General features: G+C 43.7%; 1 protein-coding gene across 1 annotated transcript; it reads right to left on the reverse strand.

Annotated features, from left to right (window-relative positions):
* Nucleotides 1-12,358: 12,358 nt before the first annotated feature.
* Slc38a5 (solute carrier family 38 member 5) lies at nucleotides 12,359-20,749 on the reverse strand. The gene is given in 16 exon segments (XM_053743331.1): nucleotides 12,359-12,399; nucleotides 12,402-12,457; nucleotides 12,754-12,767; nucleotides 13,040-13,143; nucleotides 13,237-13,372; nucleotides 14,136-14,263; nucleotides 14,493-14,593; nucleotides 15,158-15,237; nucleotides 15,451-15,516; nucleotides 15,518-15,595; nucleotides 15,694-15,752; nucleotides 16,240-16,304; nucleotides 18,893-19,054; nucleotides 19,142-19,257; nucleotides 20,540-20,615; nucleotides 20,697-20,749. Coding segments are annotated over 16 exon segments (1,335 nt in total).
* Between the last annotated feature and the right edge of the window lie 5,295 nt (nucleotides 20,750-26,044).

The following is a 26,044-nucleotide window of genomic DNA, read 5'->3' on the forward strand; positions in this document are numbered from 1 at the left end:
AAACTCAATCCCTATATATTATCCTGTATAAACAACAACCCAAAATGGATCAGAGATCTAACTATAAGTCTAGAAACTGGACCAGGGAAGTAACTCATGGGTAGAGCATTTCCCTAGTGTGAATGAGGCCCTGGGTTCAAACCCCAGTGCTGCAAAACAAACAAATAAACAAAAAACAACAGAAAGCTTGGAACAGAAGAAAAATAGGGGAAATGCTTCAACATATAGGTGTAGGCAAAGACTTCGTGAATAGGACCCCTATAGCTCAGGAAATAAGAGAGAATCCATAAATGGGATAGCATCGAATTTAAAAGCTACTCTAGGGCTGGGGAGATAGCTCAGTCGGTAGAGTGCTTGCCTCTTAAGCACAAGGCCCTGAGTTTGATCCCCAGCACTGCAAAAAAAAAAAAAAAAAAAAAGCTACTCTGCAGCAAAGGAAACAACAGAGACAACCAACAGAATGGGAGAAAAATTTTGCCAGCTACTCTTCCAAGACAGGATTAATATCCAGAATATATAAATAGCTCAAAAAACTCAGCATTAAAAAGTAAATAACCCTATCGATAAATGCAGCTGAACTAAACAGACACTTCTTAAAAGAAGTACAAATGGCCAGCAACTGTATAAAAAAAAATGTTCAAAGTCTTCAGTCATCAGGGAAATGCAAACGCTGAGGTTCCATCTCATTCCAGTTAGAATAATAATCATCAAGAAGAATACAAATAACAGTAAATGCTGGCAAGGTTTTGGGGAAAGAGGAACTACTAAAACTGTTGGTAGGAATGTAGATTAGTACAACCATTATGAAAAGCAGTATCAAGAGCCCTCGAAAGCTAAAAATAGAACTACCATATGACCCATGCCTTGGTATTTATCCAAAATAATTAAATTTGCCAGGCACAGTGGTGCACGCCTGTAAATCCCAGTGGCTCGGGAGGCTGAGACAGGAGGATCGTGAGTTCAAAGCCAGCCTCAGCAACTTAGTGAGGCACTAAGCAACTCAGGGAGACCCTGTCTCTAAAGAAAATACAGGGGCTGGGGTTGTGGCTCAGTGGTAGAGCACTTGCCTAGCATGTGTGAGGCACTGAGTTTGATTCTCAGCACTATGTACAAATAAATAAAATAAAGGTCCTTTGACAACTACAAAAATATTTTTAAAAAAAGAAAATACAAAATAGGGCTGGGGATGTGACTCAGTGGTTGAGTGGCCCTGAGTTCAATCCTCCTGCCCAACCCCCAAAAAAAGAATTAAATTCAACTCACTTTATTTTTTTTGTTACCTGTACACACACACACACACACACACACACACACACATACACAACACACACAATGGAGTTTTATTCAACCATCAAGAAAAATGAAATTATGTCATTTGCAGGAAAATTGATAGAACTGGAGATCATAATTTTGAGTGAAATTTGTCAGACACAGATAAAAGTATCTTGTTTTCTCTTAAATGTAGAAGCAAAAAGGAGAAAAATAGGGGGCAGGGTGGGACACTCTATTAGGGTAAAGGTAGGGGATGCAGGAGGGAGGAGAGGAGAGTGGCGGTACTGGGGAATGAATATGTGACAGTCAAACCCACCATCCTATATAATTGAGATGCATCAACAAAAAAGTTTTTAAATTTTTTAAATGGTGTCGTATTTGCATAGAACCTACATACATCTTCCTGTATAGTTGAAAACATATCTAGATTACTTATAATAACTAATACAATGCAAATGCTATATAAATAGTTGCAATACTGTTTAGGGAATGCCAATAGGAAAAAGTCTGTATATTGTGATGGGTTGACATATTTGACTCCATGGAAATGTTATAGACCAGGCTATATGGGCAATGACTAAACAGACTCCATTTTACCCTGAGACTCCATGTCATGTAGGAAATGCTTCTCCCAATGGCACACTCCACCTCTGTACCCATCGACAGTTGCTTAGCATAGCATGTTTTGCAACACAAAATGGCAATTCTTATATAATGTAAAATTGTTCTCTTTTTGGTTCCTATTTTTCTTGGACAATGTATTGATGTACTGACTGATAGTATAAAAACTGCAATCCTACACTTAGGGCTGTTCTCCCAATAGCCATTTTGGGCATTGTGTGAGACAGTCGGCTGGCTGGTTAATAGACTCTCAAATTTGAACTTCTCAATGGTGATCGGTCTGTTCTTAAGTTGTGCCCTACAACATATATATTCTGTACAGACACATTTTTTTTTTGCGGTGCTGGGAATTGAACTGAGGACTTTGATGCTTGCAAGGCAAGCACTCTACCAACTGAGCTATATCCCCAGCCCATAGACACATTTTTATTTATTTATTTATTTATTTATTTAATTTTTTATTTTTGCAGTGCTGGGGATTGAACCCAGGGCCTTGTGCATGCAAGGCAAGCACTCTATGAACTGAGCTATCTCTTCAACCCCCAGACACATTTTTATTTATTTATTTATTTATTTATTTATTTATTTATTTATTTTATTTTTTATTTTTGCAGTGCTGGGGATTGAACCCAGGGCTTGTGCATGCAAGGCAAGCACTCTATGAACTGAGCTATCTCTCCAACCCCCAGACACATTTTTTTAAAGAACATTTTCAATTAGTGGTTGGTTGAATCTGCAGATGTGGAACCTGAGGATACAGAAGGCCGACAGCTACCAAGTGACTAATGAGTGGGTAGGGTATAGTTCATGGATATACTTGACAAAGGGATGATTCACAGCTGGACAACATGAGATTTCACCACGCTACTCAGAATGACTTGAGATATAAAACGTAGGAATTATTTATTTCTGGAAATTTCCATTTAATATTTTCAGTCTATGCTGTATTGCAGATAATTGAAACTGTGGAAAGAGAAACATTGGATAAAGGAGGACACTGTAATAGTTGCCTTGGTGGGGAAAAACCTTTAAACATCTCATACTAATGGTGAATGGTTAAAGGAGATTCTTGGTTAGCAATGTGCAAAAATTTTCCTTCATAATACATTAATTTTACTGTCATTTTTCCTTATTGCTTGTGCTTTTAACAGAAATTCTCTTCTTTAACCAAACTTGAGTCAGGCTCCTCTGGATCTTCTTTCTAACTAGACTCCAGCCTGGGTTCTGTCCTTAGTCCAGTGACCTTGCCTGCTTAGTCTAGTTTTAATAAAAATCTTGTCTATCAGTTTAGCCAGAATCCCCCTTACCCCAATGTTTCTTCCCACTAATTTTTCATCCACTGACCATCTCTCCATTCTGTTCGTTCACTATAAATCCCCACTTGTCCTTGCTGGAGTCAGAGTCAAGTCCAGTATCACTCCCCCACTGCAAGACCCCATTCCGCTGCTTCCCATACCTATGCCAGGTGACCTGCCTGCAGCTGTGCTTAGGCACGGCCTGCTGTGGCCTTGGCTTCTCCGCTTTGAGTAAACTCTCCTTTACCATCTTTAACAATTATCCTAAATAATAGTTTTTTAACATTTCTCTAGATCTTAAACCTTCTGTAGCTTTATATGCTTGACCCTGTCTTTACTTCACTCTATATAAAAGTTCTTTTCATTCCTTGCCTTCATGCGGTATTTGAGAGGTCTGATGTTAATGAGTCAATTATTCTTCCTTCTTTTCTTTTTTTTGAGGAGGGAGTAGTGTGGTACTGGGGATTGAGCCCAGGATGCTCTACCACTGAGCTAAGCCCCCCACCCTTTTTATTGTTATTTTGAAACACGGTATCACTAAGTTGCTGAGACTGGCCTTGAACTTGTGATCTTTCTGCCATCTCCACAGTCGCTGGGATTACAGGTGCACACCACCGTGCCCAATTAATTATTCTTCCTTTCTAAGTAACTTGCTATTTCTCTCTGGAAGTTTTGGGTTTTGGTGCTAGGGATGGATCCCATGGCCTCTGACATGTTAATCCCAGAATTTTCCACTGTGCTACATCCCCAGCTCTCTCTGGAATTATTTATTTTTATATATTTATTTTTAAATTTATTTTTATTGTAAACAAATGGGATACATGTTGTTTCTGTTTGTACATGGAGTAACAGCATACCATTTGCGTCATCATACATTTACATAGGGTAATGATGTTTGAATCATTCTGTTATTTTTTCCTTCCCCCCACCCCTCCCACCCCTCTTTTCCCACTATACAGTCCCTCCTTCCTCCATTCTTGCACCCCTCCCACCCCCCATCTCTGGAATTATTTAAAATAACTTTTCTTCATTTGTCACATTTGTCATAATTTTAATTTCACTGTACCTAGGCTGTGTGTGTGCACATGTGTGTGTGTGTGTGTGTATCTGGTTTAACACACTATGATCCCCTTAGATCTGAAGTTGGTTGTCTAAATCTGAGAAATTCTCATTTATTATTTAGTATTCCCTCCTTTCTAATTACTGTATTTTCTTCTTATGGGACTGCTATTCAATGGACTTTGACATTAATAATGCTACTCTCCCTATTAATTAATTTTCCATTCATTTACTCCATTTCTGATTACTTTTCCCCCAATACTGGCAACTGAACTGAGAGGAAACCCTCAACCATGAGTGATATCCCTAGCCCTTTTTGTTTTGAGGCAGTCTCAAAGAATTGCTAACACTGACCTCACTCTTGTGATTCTCCTACCTCAGCCTCCCAAATCACTGGGATTACACACAAAAGACTCCATGCGCAGCTTTGATTTTTCCCACTAGTATTGAAGTTTGAACCTGGTGCACTCTACCAACCCTATTTCGCATTTTTATTTAGAGACAGAGTCTCACTGAGTTGCTTAGCACCTTGCTGTTACTGAGGCTGGCTTTGAACTCGTGATCCACTCGTGACTTAGTGGAGCTACATCCTCAGTCCTTTTTATTTTATTTTGAGACAGGGTCTCACTAACTTGCTGAGGCTGATACAAACTTGCAATCATCCTGCCTCCGCTGGGATTACAGGTGTAATCCCAATGCCTAGCTGCCTTGATGACTTTCATAAAAGTCATATATATATATGTTTTTCATATATATATATATATATATATGCAATATATATATTGCATCTAACATGTTATATATATGTTATTATGTTATATATATGTTAGATGTATACATATACATATGTTATATATATGTTAGATGCAATACCTTTATTTTATTTATTTATTTTTACGTAGTGCTGAGGATTGAACCCAGTGCCCCATGCATGATAGGCAAGCACTTTATCACTGAAACACAACCCCAGCCCCATAGACTCTTCTTCAATCCCATAATTGGTTTTCAACTGCATCTATTTTAATGTCCAATTTTAAGATTCTTTTTAGTTATACATGACAGTAGAGTCCATTTTAACAAAATTATTCATGCATGGAATATATCTTATTCTAATTAGGGCTCCAATCTTGTGGATGTACATCATGGTGGGATTTACTATGGTGCATTCATGTATGAACATAGGAAAGTTATGTCTCATTAATTCTACTGTCTTTCCTATTCCCATTCCCCCTCCCTTCCTTTCATTTCCCTTTGTCTAAACCTCTAAATTTCTATTCTTCCTCTCCCCCCTTATTGTGGGTTAGCTTCCACATATCAGCGAAAACATTCACCCTTTGGTTTTGGGGATTGGTTTATAATTCAAATTGATTGAATTATTTATTTGAGTATTTAATTTTTTCATATCCAAAATCTATAATAGTTCTTGTATATAACTATTTGTTCCTGGAAAGATGTGTAAGCCCAGACACTCTGTGTGAGTTCAAGAGATAGGGGTTGGTATTTCTTAGGGTAAAGAGCCTCTGAGCTGAGCACAGCCAATCCTGTCTCTTCCCTAGTTTATGATTCCTTGGGGAAGTTTCCAGGACTTCTGACTTTAGCCACCAAGCAAGAGTGGATAAGGATTCTTGGGATGAGATATTAATTTTAATTGCCTAGCCTGGAGAGTAGAAAGTGTAGTGGGAAAGGAATAACTGGCCAGTCTTGGAGGACTACAACTTTTTTTTTGGTAGCAGGAATTGAACTCAGGGGCACTTGACCACTGAACCACATTCCCAACCCTATTTCGCATTTTTATTTAGAGACAGTCTCACTGAGTTGCTTAGCACCTTGCTGTTACTGAGGCTGGCTTTAAACTCGTGATCCAACTGCCTCAGCCTCCTGAGCTACTGGGATTACAGGCATGTACCACCGCGCCTGGCCAGTACTGCACTTTTTATGAGCTTACAAACCCACTACAACTTAATGATGCCAGGCCACCTTTGGCTGCCCTGAGCCAGCCCTGCCAAGTTTCTGACTGATATTTTCAAGACTAGTAAAGAACCTTCCAGAAAACATGAGGGGAGGAAAGGATGCAATTTGGAGACCTCCACCTCAGTTGATCCTCCCTCCATGGTCTCTGAGTTTTTCCTCCCTCTAGGCCACCTTATCCACTAGTGGGGACTAAACCATCAATAGTTTTCAGAGCCAGGTGTGGTGGCCTGGAATCAGGAGGCTGAGACAGGAAGATCAAAAGTTCAAGGCCAGCCCCAGCAACTTAGGATGGCCTTCCTCAACTTCATGAGATCCTGTCTCAAAATAAAAGATAAAAAGGAGTGGGAATGGGCCTGGGGTTGTGGCTCAGTGGTAGAGCGCTTACCTAGCACATGTGAGACACTTGGCTCCATCCCTAGCACCACATAAAAATAAATAAATAAAATAAAGGTATTTTTAAAAGGCTGGGGATATGGTTCAGTGGTAGACTGTCCCTGAGTTCAATCCCCTGTACAAAAAAGTTTTGTTGCAAGAAAAGGATCTGAAATCCAACCAGCTCCTCATCTCTTCCGCTGCATCTGCAGGGTTGGGTTTGGGAAGAAAACCAACGTGTATTGTTGGTTCACCATTTTCATCTGGAACTAGATATGCCTTTATACTTTAATAGGAATTTTAAACTGGGCATGGTGGCACATGCCTGTAATTCCAGTGACTTGAGTCTGATGCAAAAGAATCCCAAATTCAAGGCCAGCTTCAGCAACTCAGTGAGACCTCAGCAACTTAACACGACTCTCTCTCAAAATAAAAATAAATAAATAAATAAAAAGAACTGAGGATATAGCTCAGTGGTAAAGTGCTCCTAGGTTCAATCCCCAGTACCATAAGCAAATAAATAAATAATTGATAGGCATTATAAGTCATTATGGACAATAGCTAAAATATATGTAGCACTTACTAGGTGACAAAATGCTACTCTAAGTGCTTTATGTGTATTAACCCATTTACTCATAACAATCAAATGAGTTCATAGTGTAATTATCCCTATTTTAGTAGACTCAGACACAGAAAGTTCATGTGACTTACATAGCTAGCAAGTTGAGAAGTCAGAATTTAATCCCATGTGCCAGGCACAGTGGTGCACGCTTGTAATTCCAGCAACTTGGGAGGCTTAGGCAGGAGGATCACAAGATCAAAGCCATCCTCAGCAACCTTGAGGCACTAAGCTACTCAGTAAGACCCTGTCTCTAAATAATATACAAAGTAGGGCTGGGGAAGTGGCTCAGTGGTCCAGTGCCCCTGAGTTCAATCCCGAGTACCCCCCACCAAAAAAGAATTTGACACCATGTACTCTGGCTCCCAAGGTTAAGCTGTAAAATGCCAGTGCTTTTCACTATTCTGCCATGAACTTCTTTCCCCACATTTTTTGAGATTGGGGTGTCACTCTGTTGCCTGGGTTGTCCATGAACTCCTAAACTCAAGCAATTCTACTGCCTCAGGCTCCTGAGTAGCTGCGACTACATGTAAACACCCTCTGACACCTTTCAGGATTTTATCTTTTAAAAAAAATTTAGTTGTAGATGGACACAATACCTTAATTTGATTAATTAATTTATTTTTATGTAGTGCTGAGAATCAAACCCAGTGCCTCACATATGCTAGGTGAGTGCTCTATCACTGAGCCATATCTTCAGTCCTAATTCGTATTTCATTTAGAGACAGGGTCTCACTGAGTTGCTTAGCACCTTGCTTTTGTTGAGGCTGGCTTTCAATTCGTGATCCTCCTGTCTCAGCCTCTGGAGCCACTGGGATTACAGAAGTGTGCCATTGTGCCCAGCAGGTAGTCTTCTTTACAGTCTTTCTATTCTGTCTGGAATTCCTATTAAATGAATAATGAAACTTCTGGGATCTATTTTCCATTTTATTTTTTCCCTTTCATATTTTTTATTTCTAGTATTTTTTTCTATACAATGAACTAGTGTCATCTGAACACATTTTCCCCCCATTGGGTTGCACAGTTTCTCTTACTGAAATGAAATAACTTTGTTATATATTAGGGATAGTTTATTTTCATTTGATGCATATTTCACCACTTTCCCCCAAATTTTCCTTTTAAAATGGATATTTATGATGTCTTTTGACTCAGATGACACTGTTTTTTAAAGAAATCAGACACATTTTATTTAGTAATAGGGTTGCAATAGGGAAAAGATCAAGCATGACCTGAACTCATGACCTGAACTCAGATCCTTGAGAGCAAACCTGGAGATGGACTCAGATGATACTTTAATCTTTACATCTTTAAATATATCTACTTTATTGCTCTTAGGCTTTGTGTAATGCCAAGAAGTGCCTATGCCAACATAAAATTTATTATAATATTTTCCTAAATTTCCAAGCAGTTTCTTATGTCTTTATATTTTCACATTTAAACCTCTAATTTTTCTTTATTATTTCATGTGGTGAGAAGTAAGGATTTAATCTTTTGTTTCAGATGGATAGGCACTTGTCATACAATCATTTGTCATACAATCCATCTTATTCCCACTGTTTGAAAATGCAAGTTGAAGTTTTGTATGTAAATTAGACTGTTTCTGGACTTTCTATTCTATTTCATGAACAGATCAGTTTCTACATGTATTCATATTTTACTGCTGCTATACCAAAAGGCTTAAAACTACACAAATGTATTGTCTTACACTTCTGTAGGTCAGATATCCAACAATGGGCTGTAGATGTAGCTCAGTGGTAGAGCACTTGCCGAGCATGTGTGAGATCCCAAGTTCCATCCCAAGCATCTCCAAAAAGAGCAAATAAATAAGATTCCCAACACAAACCTCATTGGGCTAAAAGCAAGGTGTTTGCAGAGCTGCACTTCTTTCTAGAGACTCTAGAGAAACCATTTCCTTGCTTTTCCTTGACCACATTCCTTGGTTCATGGCTTTCTTCCTCCATCTTCAAAATCAACAATAGAACATCCCCCTGGTCTTGCTTCTGTCATCCTCTTTCTCTCCTCTGCCTGGCTTTTATAAAGACCCTTGTGATGATACTGGACCCACCAAGATACAATCAAAGATGGTCTTCCTACATGAAGGTTTAGCCATCTTAATTCCATCTGCAACTTTAATTCCACGTTACAGGTAACTTAACACACTCAGAGGTTCTGTTGATCAGGATGTGAACATGTTTGGCAGTGGGGCTTATTCTGCCTACCTCACTACTGTAGCTCCATTACTGATTTTAAAGTATATTTCAGTTTGAAGTTTTTTTTTTTTTTTAATTTTTGTTTTGGTACTGGGGATTGAACCTGGGGTACTCTACCACTGGAGAGTACATCTCCAGCTCTTTTTACTTTTTTATTTTGAAACAATGTCTTGATAAATTGCCCATGCTGGACTTTCATTTGCAATACTCCTGCCTCAGCCTCCCAAGTAGCTGGGATTATGCCAACACACCCAGCATATTTCAATATTCACTAGGGCAAATGCATCTTATTGTTCTTTAATCTAAAAAATTTCTTGGCTATTCTTACATTTTTATTCTGCTGTCACTTAGATTTCCATTGGCAAATTTTAGAATCAATATGACATAATCCAAAGAAAATCCCACCTGGATTTTGTTCACAAATTGAATTAAACAAACAGACAATTGCATGAAATGGAAATTTCATAAAATAGATGTCAGAGGGTCTGGGGTTGGTCCTCAGTGGTAGAGCATGTACCCAGCATGCACAAGACCTTGAGTTCATTCCCCAGCACTGTACACACAAAAGTAGGTTTGCTGAGCTTACATTTAGTGGCAGTAAAGAATGAAGAACACACTGGAAATGGTGGTGCACACTTGTAATCCCAGTGACTCAGGAAGCTAAGGCAGGAGTATCACAAGTTCAAAGCCAGCCTCATCAACTAAGCAAGGCCCTAAGCAACTTAGTGGGTCCCTGTGTCAATATAAAAAAATAAAAAGGGCTAGGAATGTGGCTTAGTGTAAAGTGTCCCTAGGTTTAATCCCTGGTACAAAAAAAATGAACAACAATGAAATAAGGGGTATATACTAGTCAACTGCCTACTTAAAAAGAGGGGTGATGGGGTTGTGTCTCAGTGGTGGAGCGTTTGCCTAGCATGTGTGAGGCACTGGATTCGATTCTCAGCACTGCATATAAATAAATGAATAAAATAAAGGTCCATCAACAACTAAAAAATATTTTAAAAAATAAGAAGAGGGGAAAATCTGGGTGTGTTGTTGCATGCCTGTAGCCCCAGCTAAGGGAGGCTGATATGGGAAGATCACTTGAACCCAGAGTTTTCAGAGCAGCCTGGGCAACATACTAAGATCAAAGAAAGAATAGGAAGAAGGGAGTAAATTATACCCAGAATGGTTTGTATATGCATAAAAATTATCTGAGAGACTGGGGATGTAGTTCAGTGGTAGAGTCCTTACCCAGTATATGACAGGCCCTGGGTTCCATCCCCAGCACCACAAAAAATTGAAATTAAAAATTAAAGTTATCTGGAAAGATAAACAAATTTCTGTCACTTAAACACTTGAAAAATTATTACATAAACACATGAACATTAACAGTATTGACCATTTTCACCTGTTAGGTTGGTAAAATCCATGTTTGGTAACTCAGGCTTGTTGGTAAGGCTCTGGTGAAAACAGCACTCAAAACTCACACAAATCCTCCTCATTTTTGCTTGGATTTGCCATTTTCATTCCTACTTCAGGGCCACTGTACTTGCTGCTCCCCATTCCTGGAAATACTCTGCCAGAATAACTGTGGGGCTTGTTCCTTCCAGCCAGCTTAAAACTCTGCTTCTTGTCCCCTGCCTGGGTGAGGTCTCCCATTTGTTTCATAGTGGTCAACTTTATCAGAAATGACCTTTTCCCTCTCTTCTACCAGATCAGGGAACAGATAACTTTATCTGAAAGGAGTCAGAGGACTGAGGTTGTGGCTCAGTGGTAGAGCATGTGTGAGACACTGGGTTCTATTCTCAGCACCACATAAAAATAAATGAATAAAATAAAGGTCTATCAATATCTTAAAAAATTTAAAAAAAAAAAGAAAAGAGCCAGAGAGTAAATAGCTTAGGCTTTGCAGGCCATATGGTCTCCACTGAGACTCTGAACTCCATGCAAAGCCAAAAACAATATGTAAATGATCAAGCTTAACCATTCCAATATAACTTAACTGACACAGAAATTTGAGTTTTATATAACTTCCATGTGTCACAAGATATTACTCTTTGATTTTTTTCCAATCATTTATAAATATGAAAAATGTTCTTAGCTTAAGGGAAAAATAGGCTGCAAAGCCAAGTCCTGTGGCACACATCTGTAATTCTAGTGACTTGGGAAGCTGAAGCAGGAAGATCACAAGTTTGAGGTCAGCGTCAGTAACTTAGAGAGACCCTGTCTCAAAATAAAAAATAAAAAGCGCTGGGGTATAGTTTAGTGATCAAGCACCCTTAGGTTCAATCCCCAGCACAAAACATAAAAGGCCACAGGTCAAATTTGGCATGCAGGTCTGTTTTCCTACTCTTGTGCTGCAATACCAATACCTTCTTAAATAGCAGTCTGCTTGACTTACTGGTATACCCCCAACCTGGAATGCAATAAGCTCTCCATAGATGTTGAGTGGGTGAATGAGTGAGTGAATCAAGTACCAAGTCACCATTGCAGTAGAGGAGTGAATACTTCAGAGTGGGCGCAATGCTACTCCAAGCCTCAATTTACTCCTGTCTGTACTTAGGTGGAGTCCCCCAAGAAGTCTTAGAAAATTATCAAAAAGCTGAAGCCAGAGTCATGATTCAGTATCTTTATTCTTCCCCCTTTTAGTCAGAGGGTGATCTTCACAAACAATTTCAACCAAGAGGAGGCAGAAAGAACTGGGCTGGGCTAGGACTCCCCAAGTACCTAGCCTCCCCTTCCTCCTCCCACGGAGGACCATGATCCAAGCTCAGCATCCCTTGGAAAGAGGGAAATGGACTACTCCTCAGTCTCTGCTGTCCTTCACCTTGACTGTCATATTAATGGGAACCAGTCACCTCCACATTACAGGAAGGAAGGTCCCAAGAGAGTGGCCCCAAATCCCTCCACACACACACACACATACACAGGGACTGAGCGGGGCAGGACAGGGCAGATCAGTGCCCAGACACATGGTTCTGGCCTGTGGCCCAGTTGCAAACATAAAACCCAGACTGATGGACATGAAGAGGACTCCATTTACCAAAACTCAGGACCTGTAGGTGAGAGGGAAGAAGATGAAGCTGGCTGGGACTCCCCACTCAAACTCCCCCGAGCCTGTTCCTCAAGCCCTCTCCCTTCCCAAGTGTCTACTCCATTCCTTAACCTCCTTTATGCTCCCTCTTCTTCCTTAAAGTGAGCCTTACACCTTCCCAGAACCCTTCAGGGAGTACTCTCCTCCATCCTTCTTCAAAATGCTCCCACCTCTTCCCAGTAGTGTTCCTTCCATCTATCTGCAGAATACTCCCTCTATGCCAGTCTTTCATTCTGTTTTAAGTACTGGTAATAGAACCCAGGACACAGGGCCTTGCACACATGCTAGGTAAGTGCTCCAACAGTGAGCTACACCCAGACCTGCTGGTCACCTCCATCTGTCTTCCCAGACCCTCCTGATGCTGTGTCTGCTCTGCTGCTTCCTACAACAATCTCTTCTTCATTCTTCCACCCCTCTTCTAGAGACTCCTCTTCCCCCAACCCCACCCCCTCCTGAGAAAGTTCCTTCAGTCTCCAGTCATCTTGGAGTGAGCACTCCCCTCCTCAGAATGCCTCCTCTTCCAGTGATCTCCTGAGATGCTCACCTGGGTCTTCCACCAGGAAAAGAGGGGTTCCACCTCAGAGGGTACAATTCGGAGGTAGAAGATGCTGGGAAGGATGAAGAAGAGGCTAGGGGCTTACATGGAACCTGTAGGACACAAAGGAGAGACAAGAATCAACCCTATCTTGGGTGCAAGGCCCATATAAGGTGTGTCAGCGGATTAAAGTTGGAGATACTAACCAATAATCCCAAAGATATCCTGGATGGTGGGCACACAGATGACAAGGACATTAACCAACACTAGCAGGGTCAGGGCTATGGCAACATGTGGTGGCCAGCTGAAGGCCTTGCTTGGGAAGAGTAGCTGCTGTAGGGCCTGGTAGATCTGTAGTCAAAGAAGGGCAAAACAGTGTTAAGGCCTCAAGTGCTGTTCCTCCTCTTTAGCTTCACCCCAAGATCCTAGATTGCCCCTCAAACTATCTATGGCTCCACCTTATCTGGCTATCCATCTGTGGCTCTACCTTCTGATGAGCTTCCTGCCTCCACCCCCTCTGAAAATCCATGTCTCTCTTCCTTCTGTCCAATCATCCATCTGTGTTTCCACCACTGTTTCAAATCCTTGCCTCCTCTCTCTGCCCATCTCTGCCTCCTCATCTCATCATCTCTTATCCTTCCATCCTGTCCAAAATCCCAGCATCTCTTCATCTGACTACCTCTACTACCCTCCTCCATTGAATCCTTCTCACCTCCCCAACTGAGAGCTTCATCCTTCCTACCTCTCACCATTTCAGCCTACATCTCACCACTTCAGCCTCCATTGTTTTCTGGTCCATCCCATTTCTTCATTTTGACTGACTATTCCTGGCTCCCTCTTCTGTCAAGCCATCCACCTGTGCCTCTTTCCTCCAACTGACTACCCCTGTCCCTGTGACCCTCTCTGTCCTGCCATCCATGTCCCCTTTCTGTCTAACCATCTTTGTTTTGCCTTTTCTGTCCATCTAACAACTCCACCTTCCCTGTCTGACCATCTCTGCCTCCTCCATCTGTTCATTTACTCCTATCTCCATCTTCCATTCAAACATCCGTACCTATGCCCTTTAGCCATCCATCCATGTCCCTCTGCTCCCTACACCCCTGACCTCCCTACGCATAGGGAAGAGCACAATTGGCACAGTGAGGGTCACTGCAAGCAGCACAGCCAGGTGCATGCAGAGGATGAGTGGGTCCTTCTGGTTGTACCTGTGTAACATCTCTGCTCCCATGCTGCCTGGGACAGGAGACAGGGGATAAAGAATGTGACAGGAGGACCAGAATCAGTGTCCCTGAAACTCACCACCACATCTGTGGTGACAAAAATCTAAACATGTGCTGCATATGTGCCTTTGGAAAGGGATGGGCTCAAGGTCTCAAAAGGAAGAGATCTCAGAGGTTCTTGCCCCAACTCTGACCCTGGCCCCTTAACGGGTTCCCCCAGTACTGGGCCCAGTCACACTCACTGTAGAAGGTGAGGTATCCAAAGGTTGTTGTGAGCCCATACATGCAGAACATGGCCCCAGTGGACACACTGGCCACAGCCTGCATCCTGTGCTGGGAAGGCCTAAGATATACAGGTCATATTCAGACCCCTGAACTTGGCCTAGAAAGGGCCAACCCACCATCCCCAAGTCCCCTCCTCCCAGATTGATGGTTCAGCCAACTCTTCTTCACCTGTGCAATTAACCAAGTCTTCCCCTCTCTGTTCATCCATATCTTACCTCATATGACCATCTCTGCCTCCCCCTTCCACCTGAGTACCCATGTAGTCTCTCTCTGATCACCCATGCATCCTTCTATTACATCATCCCTGCCTCTCCCTGTCTACCCATGCCTCCCTGTCCATCTGAACACCTCTGTCACCCCAACCCTATCCATGCTGACTACCACCCCTCCAAATCTGATCATCCTATCTCTGTTTCCAACTCTGTCCATTCACACTCATACTAGATGTTAAAGTAATGTACTAATTATGCCCTAATTAGTAAAGTTACAACCCTGAGTTCACTGAGGCCTCATAGCCACCCCAAACTGTTCCCTTGGCACAAGCTATAGTCTTGGGGCTGCTGTGTTAGACATTATGACTATGACCCTGACTCTAGCTGGCCCATCACACATGCCCACTCACCAAGAGAGCTCCATGTAGATTGGCAACACCTCAGGGTAGCAGACAAAGGCAAAAGCCATAACGGGCACTGTATAGGACATCTGCGGGTATAGTTCAAGTACACAGGAATAGAGCCCACAAAGGATTAGAGGATCCCCCTCTCCCTGTACCCCTGATCCCACCACTGCCCTCCATATCAGACACATGACAGATCCACAGGCCCAATACCTAATTCCACCCTGAGCAAGATGCAGTGTGGGACAGAAGCAGAGGGTCTCCATGTGGTGTGTGCTCCCACATGCCTGTAAACTCGCCTGAGAGTCAACTGTGAACATCTGGGCCTCACAGCTGCTATTGAAGCCCTGAGCACGGAGGCCTGGGGGGGGGGGTGTCTTCACTCTCTATTGCTGTCTCATTGTGAGTTATAGGACAGTCAATCTGGGACTTCTCGTAAATGACCTAGAGTGGGGCGGTGAGGAAGTGAGGTCCTGAAGAAGGCTATCTCCCAATGTCCCAAACCCTTTCCCCACTTTTTCATGATCCCCTCTCAGACTCACCGAAATGAGGAAAAACAGCATGCAGGTCAGAGAGAGACCACTGGTATATCCCAGATAAACTACAGGGGGCAATATACAGAGCCTCAGAAATCAAATACCCCCTTATAGCAAATCCCAAACCCCTACTCTGGCCTTCAAGGCCTCCTTACTTCAATACCTTTACAGAAATTTTTTTCTTTTGTTGTACTGGGTATTGAACCCAGGGATGCTTCACCAGAGCTACATCCCCAGCCCTTTTTAAGTATTTTTTTTTACTTTGAAAGAAGATCTTGCTAAGTTGCCCAGGCTGGCTTTGAACTTGAGATCCTCCTGCTTCAACCTCCCAAGTAACTGGGATTATAGGCATATGCCACTGTGCCCAGCTCCTTTGCATAAGTTTTTACTTCCACCTGAACAGGTCTCCCCTTCATAGCAAATTCCTATTAATTTGCTACACACGCAAACTTGTTACCCCTTAGTGTTCCATAACTCTTGAAAGTGGGGATTTTCTAGTCTAGTTCCCACTCTAATTCTGCTACCCAATGACCAAACCAGGAAGCCTCTTACCCAAGTGTTTCATGAGGGCCAGGGGCAGGATGATGATAAAGACATTTCCTTTCAAGAACCAGTCCCTAGGGAGACAGGAAGACATAATGATTAGTTGCCAGCCAAAGAAAATTTTCAGACTGACACTCATGGAAGACAATCAGATGGACAGATTTCTGCCCCCCCAGTCAGGATAAATGAGTATACATCTCAGCTGTGTGAAGTCATTCAAGTGGTTCTAGTGACAAATCACACAACAGGATTGATAGAAGTAGAGTGATTATAAGATTGTCAGTTGGACACCATTGGGAGGATATAGTTAAAAACACAAGCACAGCTAGACAAAACTCACCATCAGATTCCCAAGTGGAAATAAAATCAGATGGTCAAGTACCCCAATCAGTCAGACATGATGTAAAAATCAATACAACACAATCTGTCAGACACAAAGAAAGAGTGTGTTATGACCCTGATATGTTTGGCAGGCGGAAAAACAGTCTGATGGTTAGACAGGCAATAAAGCAGAGTAGGTGGAAAAGTCAGAAACATACATATGTGTTTAAGAGCTTAAGGTTTGTTGGATGCCTGACTTGGTCACACAGCCAAAGAAAGACTGAAATAGGGGCTGGGGTTGTAGCTCAGTGGTAGAGTGCTTGTCTAGCATGTGGGCAGCACTGGGTTTGATCCTCAGTACTGCATTAAAAAATGTATAAAAAAAGAACTTTTTTTTTTAAAAAAAGGAAAGACTGAAATAGAAACAGAATCAGGCCAATGACCACACTGTTAGGACTAAGCTCAAAGCAAGATGGGGATCTCTGCACATATTATAGGGAGGTGCCCAGACAAGATAGCCACTTAATACACAATTGGCTGGACAAATGTATATTCATTCAAAACAACTTTTTTTTTTTTTTGCAGTACCAGGGATTGAATCCAAGACCTCACTTAGCACATGCTGGGTAAGCATTCTAACATTGAGCCTTTTTTATAAAGAAAGGGTCTTACTAAATTGCCCAGGTTGGTCTTGAACTTGGAATCCTGCTTTAGTTGCCCAAGTAGCTGGGATTATAAGTATGCCACCCCACTCAGCTAATAGAACTTATACTGAGTACTTACTAGGTTCCAGGCACTCACATTTTTTTTTATGATACTGGGGATTGAACCCAGGGGTACTTAACCATTGAACCACATCCTCGGTCCTTTTTTATATTTTATTTAGAGACAGGGTCCCACTAAGTTTCTTAGGGCCTTGCTAAGTTGCTAAGGCTGGCTTTGAACTTGCAATCCTGCCTTAGCCTCCTGAGTCACTGGGATTATAGGTATGTGCTACTGCGCCTGGATATTCTCTATCTCATACATACAGTTACACAGAAATAAACCAGCCAAGTGCCATTATACACACACACACACACACACACACACACACACACACAGTGGGACTTAATTATAATAAATGCACAGGGTATAGCTCAGTGGCAAAGCACATGCCTATTATGCATAAGGACCTGACTTTGATCCTAGCATGGCAAAAAAATATTAAATATACCTAGTAATATCTGGATGTTCACTGAATCAAGCCAACAATCTAGCAGGATATACACAGATAATAAAAAGTAAGCTCTAGAACTGGCATGTAGCTCAGTGAAAGAATGCTTCCCTAGCATGTGCAAGGCCCTGGATTCTAGCCCCAGCATCACAAAAAAAGGCAGTGATATGTGCATATGTGCAGCTGGAGTAAAAGCACCATAGTATACTGCGCACACACATATTCCTGGAACTCACTGTATACAACTAGACAGATTACACAAGAAGGATGGATCCAAAATCAAACATGCAGTCAGAACAACATGGCTCGACCACAATACAGAGGACATATACAGTCATAACTGAGGATCACACACACATAACTAGAGAGGATTTGCCAGAACAATAATCACCAAATCAAACACAGATGGATAGAATTGACTGGACACATACAGCAAATTACCACCACAGTTGGTACCACAGTACATGACATAGGTATGCTTGTGCACACACTTACATTCACACATACACCATTGGAGTGAGTGATCACACATTTAGAGCTAGACAGAATCCAGCAGCCTGATGGACCAAGAATCAAACTCACAGAATCAGCTGGACAGGGAATTTCAGCGTAGCCAAGTGTCACATAACTATCTATGGTTGGAATCACAGTTCACAGACATCATCCATCACACAGTTAGTCAGAGAGCATCAGTCAATAAAACAGTCACTGAACCAAATCTACAAGTCCACGTCTATTGGATATATACAGCCACACACGTGGTCAGTATCAGCATATGCTGGATGTCTAGAATCAACTGTCAGTCAGAATCACAGTCACAAAATCAACCCAAGGTCTGATTCCTGAAGTCAGCAATAATCGCACATACTACTGGTGTTATAATTCACAGAATGACTCAGCTGACCTCTCCAACAAGTCTCAGAATAGAACATCAAGAGTCAGGTGGACACACAGAGTCAGCTGGACCACACAAGCAGAGTCAAGGTCTGCAGCCCAGTCAAGGGACACTGAGGGCCAGACTTGAGTGTGGAGTCTCACTCAGGGTTGAACACTGGGCCTGGGATCTGGAATCAGGGTTGGTATGTCCAGAGTGTAAGGTTTGGGTTGAGGTCGGGGACTTGGGTGTGCATCTGGGATCCAAGGTCTGGGTTGAGCTCTGGAAGGGTATCTAGAGTCTGGGGTCCAAAGGAGAGGGGATCCAGGCTCTGCATCTCACCTACAACACTGGCACAGGTCAGCAGGAGGTGGATGGAGTACGAAGACAGGAGTGCGATGCACAGCAACAGGGCCCTGTGGCAGATGGAGCAGCTCAGACTTGGCCCCAAGCCTCCCGCTTGCCCACCACACCCCTGGGCCCCCAAGCCACTAGGGACATACAGGAAGAAGAGAACTCCTGTGTGGGCCATGGCGTAAGCCAGCCCCAGGGTGCCGCTGCCCATGATGGCAATGCTGAGGTTGAACACTGACATTCCAAATGACGTCTTCCCCTCGAACTGCAGGCAATGGGCAAAGTCCAGGCACATGTTGGGAGGGGGACTCGGTAAGGAGACTACTGCTGGGGCCAGTAGTCTGGCTTAGGGTCAGGGTAACTCGGCAAGCAGAAGCCCGGGAAGGGTTATGGGTAGAGTGAGGAGGCTGCAAGGGAAAAACGCTGGGAAGAGGAAAACTAGGATAAACTGGAGGAACAGGGCTGGCAAAGGGGATGGCAATCATCTGGAACTGGGGAGCACTAGAGGTGGTGAATAAGAATAGTCAATGGTCAACAATCAGAAGTGACGACCCCAACTGAAGTCTTGTTCAAATGCAGAAACCAGCTGGGGCATGGTGGCACATGCTTGTAATCCCAGTAACTCTGGAGGCTGAGGCAGGAGTGTCATGAGTTCAAAGACAGCCTCAGCAACTAATTAAAGCCCTAAGCAACTCCTGTCTCAAATAATTTGAGACCCTGTCTCAGAATAAATAAGTAAATACATAAGAATGGGGATATAGCTCAGTTGTTAAGTGCCTGTGGGTTCGATCCCACAGTAACAAAAAAAAAAAAAAAATGAGAAACCACATCAGGAGTAGAAATATTAATGGCATCATTAAGGCCTATGTCAAATGTAAAAGACCATGAGGCTCACCTGTGGAAACACTCACAGGCCAGCTCCTTTGTCCCAGAAGCCAGAAAATGGGAGGTGGGAATGAACCCAGATGGGAGTTACAGGAAGGATTAAAACAGACTACACGACACAGCCAATACTTTTTCAATACCAGTTTAACATAAATTTTTGCTCCATACTCTACCCAGAACCATATAAGCCTCTAAGCTAACACACCAAAAAAGGATTTTTATGCTATTTGGCCCCGTCCACATGGCAGGAGTTATATCACTCCTTACTTCAATAAACACTATACCATTTACTCTTTCCTTCCATTATTGTCCATGGATTTTAGTTTTCGAATTTGTGAGACAAGAACCCAGAAGGAAATCGGCAAAGCAGGGAATCTAGTCTCATCTCAAAAGTCCAATTTCAGAGGGACACAAAGCAAGAATGGAGGAAAAGGGAGGCAGTTACTAGGCAGGGGGAACAGACAGTTGGGAGAAGCAAAGCAAGGAAGAGAGCTGGAGAGTACCTGAGGAAGGGGAGTTCTGGAGAGGGAGTGACTTTGAGGGAGTAAATAGATGGGGTGCAGAGACAACTAGGTAGGGGAACAGCTGGGGAGGAGGAGGAGTTGGGAGGTGGGAGCAGTGGGGAAGGAGCAACCAGGACAGATCCAGGTGGGCTCACTTACATTCATGAACTGAACCGGTTTCCTTCCAGAAGCAGGACCATGGCTGGGCAGGAAGCCCTCCTGTTCCTGCCAGTATCTGAATAGGACAGGGAAATAGAGGCTGATAAGAAAGTGACCCTCACCCCTGGAGCCTATCTCCTTGGACTCCCAGACTTACCCTGCATCACCTGCAGAAGGAGCTACGTTCATCTTTGGATCCTGCATTTCCATCCTGTGGGCAAAAAAATAGGGTGGGAGAATCAGAGATGGAGCAAAGGGGCTACAAAGTGAGGAGAGCTGGATGAATGGGGGATTGTCACTCAGAGACAGAAATGAAGACAGATAATCAGACAAGGCAAGGCAAACAGGTAGAGAGAGAGAGAGAAGAGAGGCAGGGGAATAATTGGAGAGAATTGGAGACAAGAGTAAGAGAAGAGAAAAAGAGGAGGGTAAACACCAACACTAGCTCAGACACACAGAGAAAAGAAGGCTGCCAGAGATAGAGTGAAACAGAGGCAGAAAGATACAGAGGGAAAACCCAACCCCAGGGCAGATACAATGACCATTTGGAGCTGGAACAGCCTCTTCTCCCAGACTCCAGACTCAGTCTCTTGCCCTCTGTCTCTATTCTTCCCCAGTCCCCACATCCCCCCTCCCTCCAGCCTCACAGGGAGGTCGGTCAGTTCACTCCTAGCAGGGACACCCCTCTGAACACAGGCCATCCCCACTCTTCCCCAGATTGGGCCCCTGAGCCAGAGCTGCTGCAACCTGTTGAAGAGGTTGGGGATAGGAAGCAGGCTCAGAGACCCCAATCCAGTCGTTATGAACTGCTTTCACCTACATTCTGAGTATCCTCACAAGAGGCAGAAGACAACCGAGTGCCCGTCTTTCAGGGATAGAAGTAACCCAGCAGGGTTGGGGAGTAGCTAGGTGGTAGAGCACTTGCCTAGCATGCAGGAGGCCCTGGGTTCCATCCCTAGCACCAAGGGGTGAAAAAAAAGAACGAATAAAAGAAAGAAAAAGTGACCCAGGGTGTCCCATTTAATCCCTTTCTTAGGGCCTAAAGGTATTTTCTAGGACCCCTATCAAGTCTTAAAATACTACTTCCTGGCAGAAGTGGATTTGGAGATACCAAGACTCAGACCCTTCCTGGGCTCGGGGCACCTCCAGAACCTGACCTGAGCATGAGCTTGGCCATTTCCCTTCCTGAGCATAAGCAGTCTCTGAAAGAAAGCCCCCTTCTTGGGGTCTAATGTATCTTGGGGGTCTAATGTATCTCACAAAGTGTGGGGTCAGGTTCAAAGAATGAAAAAGTCTGAATTCAAAGAATGAAATCAAAGGACACAAAGGTGACAGTAAAGTAATAGAATTTATTAGAGTAATAGAAAGCAAGCAGAGCTCCCAAGAAGAGGGGTCCCCAAAGAGGGATATCAGAAAGTAGCTATTGTCTAGGGGTTTATATAGATTCTACAGAGTTAAGGGAACTAGCCCCCAAACCAATCCTGGGTAAGGCATTCAGTGTCCATAAGCTCTTCATGCCTCGTTTTGTCCAATCAAGTTCTGGTACCTATTTTGGTGAGGGTCTAGTTACCAGGCAGTAGATGCCTCACTGTTGGTTGGTTCTTTTCCCCCTCTCTGCTTACACAGGAGTCAGTCTGAGTTTGATGGGGCCTGGCTTGTGTCTGTAGTTTCTCAGCCATACTACTCAGAGACCTGACCTCAAAGGAGCCCATATTTCCTGCCTGTCCATTTTAACACTTTCTCCTGCCTTACTAAGTTTAGGGTGTCTCTGCCATCCCTGTCCAAGCCTGGAACCTCATCTTTCTTCTCTGAAGAAATCCCCAACCCTGGACTCACTTCCTGAAAACGCGGTATCTGAAAAATCCCTAATTTAAGGTCCACATCAGACCTAAAACTGGCTCCAGGAAACCCCCTCCCCAAGTCATGAATCCTTTTCCTCGGATGGGGAGGGGTCTCAGCTTGAGCACCCTCTGGGGACCTCCACCACTGTCCTGTATTCACTTCTTAGGACAGAGGTGTTAGGAAGAATTCGACACAGGCAAAACCATTTTGAAACATATCCTCCATCTTAGAAATGTCACTTCACAGTCACTCTGACTCAGCCTGACCTAAACCCAGACAGTACTCCATCATCATGCAAAGAAACCCCAAACAATACTTCATCATCATGCAAAGAAACAAAATTGTTATCTGGAACTAAAATCTTGAAAAGCAGCTGGTTTGTCATGGAACAGTGACTACCTCAAAAAATGGAGGTGACCATGAGGACCCTTTCCTGACAACCCCCTAGTAATGGACTAACCCCCCAAATTCCCACACTCCCTCATGCCCCTATATCTACCCCAGGCTGTAAGGGAAAGATGGGTCTCCGTCTCCACTGGGCTCCCCTTCGTAGGTTTGTTCCGAATAAACCTTTGACACTCTGGAGCTGCCTCTCCTCTCTATTTCCTTCATTTGGTTCTTTCCTTAAACGAAGTACCAACAGGACATCCTCCCTTCACCCAATTCCCCACTAGCGCTACCATTGTATCCAAGAACTCCTGAATCCCTCTCCCAGGACCCCCAGTCATATCTCTGGGTTTCCAGGGCCACCATTCCCACGGCCTGCAACCCCTTCTCACCTTCCTGCTCCTCTCAGTTCCTGAACCTGCAGCAACTACCACTTGGACTCTGGGACCCCAATGCTGCCCCTGCCCCGCCCTCTGGCCACTAGGCTTAGCAGCTAATCTGCGCTGCCCTATAGAGGGGCCCACCGCTTTTTTTTTCTGGGAAGAAGTGCTAATTTTACTTGAGTTTCTCTGCTTCTGGCCCCAGGCGGGGGATGTAGGGGCAGGGGCACCCACATGTGAACCCACATGGAGGAAGACAAAGGTTTGCATGTGTTTTGGTGGTGGGAAAGATGAACTGAAAGGTTTAGGGAGTAGATCCACGTCTAGAGAGATACAGGGAGAAAAAGGGACTTGGAGATCAGACTGTGTGGAGGAGACAGAGAAACAGTTACAAATAGATAGGCAGGAGATACAATACATGAACAGCAAGATCACAGGGGACAGAAAGACACATGGGGAGGAGGCAGGGAAAGAAAGATGAGGTGATAGGCGGGGGGACAGTCAGGGGAGAAAGTTCCCTAGAGACAGACTCAGACAGGTGGGTAGGGATAGGCTCATGGAGGAAGACAACAGGCAATCAGGGCCAGTGACAGGAGACAGGGGCTGGCAGATAGTCAGGGGCCTATAGTCAAACACATCTCTAAACAGGTTGGGACCAGACACACCAGCCTAGAGAGGCAAAGGGGCAGAAGGAATTGTTAAACCAGAAAGACACCAAATGTGACAGAAGACAACAGGCTAAGAAAATTAGATTCAGGCAGAGAAGCACTCAGTGTGGATGGACAAGCCTAGGGACAGCAGTGGGACAAGTACAGGGTTAGACACAGTCAGGTGTCTGTCTAGGCAGACCTAAGGCAGACATTCTAGCCATGAGAGGACTCTAGAATGAAGGGACAGGAAGGGCATTTCTAGCTGGGCAAAGAGTAGGGACACATGGTGTCCATAAACTGGGTGAGTCCCAAAGTCCTGGACCACAGCAGGGGTATAGGGTGGGACCTGTCCACATCCTAACTGAGGAGCCCCACTGTCTGTCTCACTATCTGTCTTATGTGGAGGTCTGTCAGTTCATTCCCATCCATGTCACAGGCATGTTGACATATATCTCCCTTACATGGAATCAGGCAGAGTGGGCCTGAGATCTGGGCTCAACTGGACTGGGCTGCTTGAAAACCAGGTAGACAAAAGGACTCTGTGTGGCCTCTTCTCTGCCTGCCCACCCCTCACAGGGAGCACAGAATTCCTGGAAAGGCCAGGAGTCTTCAAAGCTAGCATAGATGACCCCACTCCACTTGCAGTTGGAGGAGGGAAAGGGATGGGGTGTTTACTTCCCCACAGCTGGAGAGAGACTCCTGCATATTTAGGGATCAAAGTTACACAGGCCCCATCACAGTCCCATCCAGGGGCTCAAAGATGGTAGGGGGCAGACTCACCATCACCCATGGAGATGTAAACAAATAAAGTCAAATGTGTGCACACACAGTCACACATAGAGAATTCAGGCTGACAGATATGAACACACATAGACTCACAACTGCACACTAAAAGCCAGGTTCATGGAGTAGTCACACACACTCAAGGTCACATCTACCGACTCAGTTGCACACGGACAGCACAGACTGACAAAAGGATAGGCACATACACATCTATAGACATCATTCCCTGTACACATATAGCCAGACCAAAGAGAACCAACTGGCCAATCAAACACAGACTCACAGTCACATGAAGAGTGCAAAGATGAGGACTGGCGATATGGCTCAGTGGTAGAGCACTTGCCTAGCATATGCAAGGCCATAGGTTCCATTCCCCAACACACAAAATAACAACAAAAAAGAGTGCAAAGATGAGTGTTCAGGGTGTACAACATTGTATATGGGCCCTATGCATCTTTCTCACACACAGGATTCTAGGCTCAGATGGCCCTATGGGCCAACTTCCAGATTCAGGCTCTAAAATGATAACCTCTGTGCATGTGAACTCATGTGTGAACTTGTGACCATGTGTAAACACTCTGGTCACAGAAAGAGAGAGGCACTCACTGGCAGATATGATTGTACAAACAAAGCAGCCCAGGCATACATGAGCCCAACCGCTTGCAAGCAGATGGCTATATAGAGCTGAGTACACAAGGTGGTTGACAATCAATGAATTTAAGAAGAAATACCCAGAGAAAGCCTACAAAATCATAAAAAGGAAATGCAGGAATGCTGAGAGTATACTTACTATCTTTGCAAAGAGGAAATCCAGAAAATATACCTAAATGTTCAAGAGGAAGAAACAGGGGAATCAGAAAGCACATAGGCAATGACTCCAAGAAAAACACTCACTTCACACCCACTCACCAAGGGGAGACACAAACACCGCTGGGGCAGACACACAGTGAAGAAAGACACACACACGGGAGATATATAGGAGAGACAAAAACTCAAGCACCTTCATCACCCACAAGCCTTACAAAGGAGACACATAAACTCCTGAGCAATATATACATGCACAGCTCCATACAGACAAATTGCACATGCAGACAGTACAACACATGCAACACACACAGTACAACATACACAGAAGACACAACCAGACAAGTTATATGGGAAGACATGCATGCAGCTGCCATGTATGTTGTAGCTGAGAACCTGAACAGAACAATGAAATCCACTCATAGTATTCACACACACATGCCTGCCAGCCACTATGTGTCCCACAATTCCCCCAGTTATCCTGGTCTGTTCTGATTTCTCTCTCCTCTGATACCCCTCCCCCACCCAGTGCCATTAAGTGTCTCTGCATTAGACTGGTCAGGGAAACAGACACCTGTCAGCAGAGGCCTTGGCCCAGGTGACTATTTTTTTTTTTTCAAGAAAAGTCTGAAGTGGCCTATCCAAAGAATTAATGTACC

This window comes from Sciurus carolinensis, chromosome X (genome assembly GCF_902686445.1).
Source record: "Sciurus carolinensis chromosome X, mSciCar1.2, whole genome shotgun sequence".
NCBI lineage: Eukaryota > Metazoa > Chordata > Mammalia > Rodentia > Sciuridae > Sciurus > Sciurus carolinensis.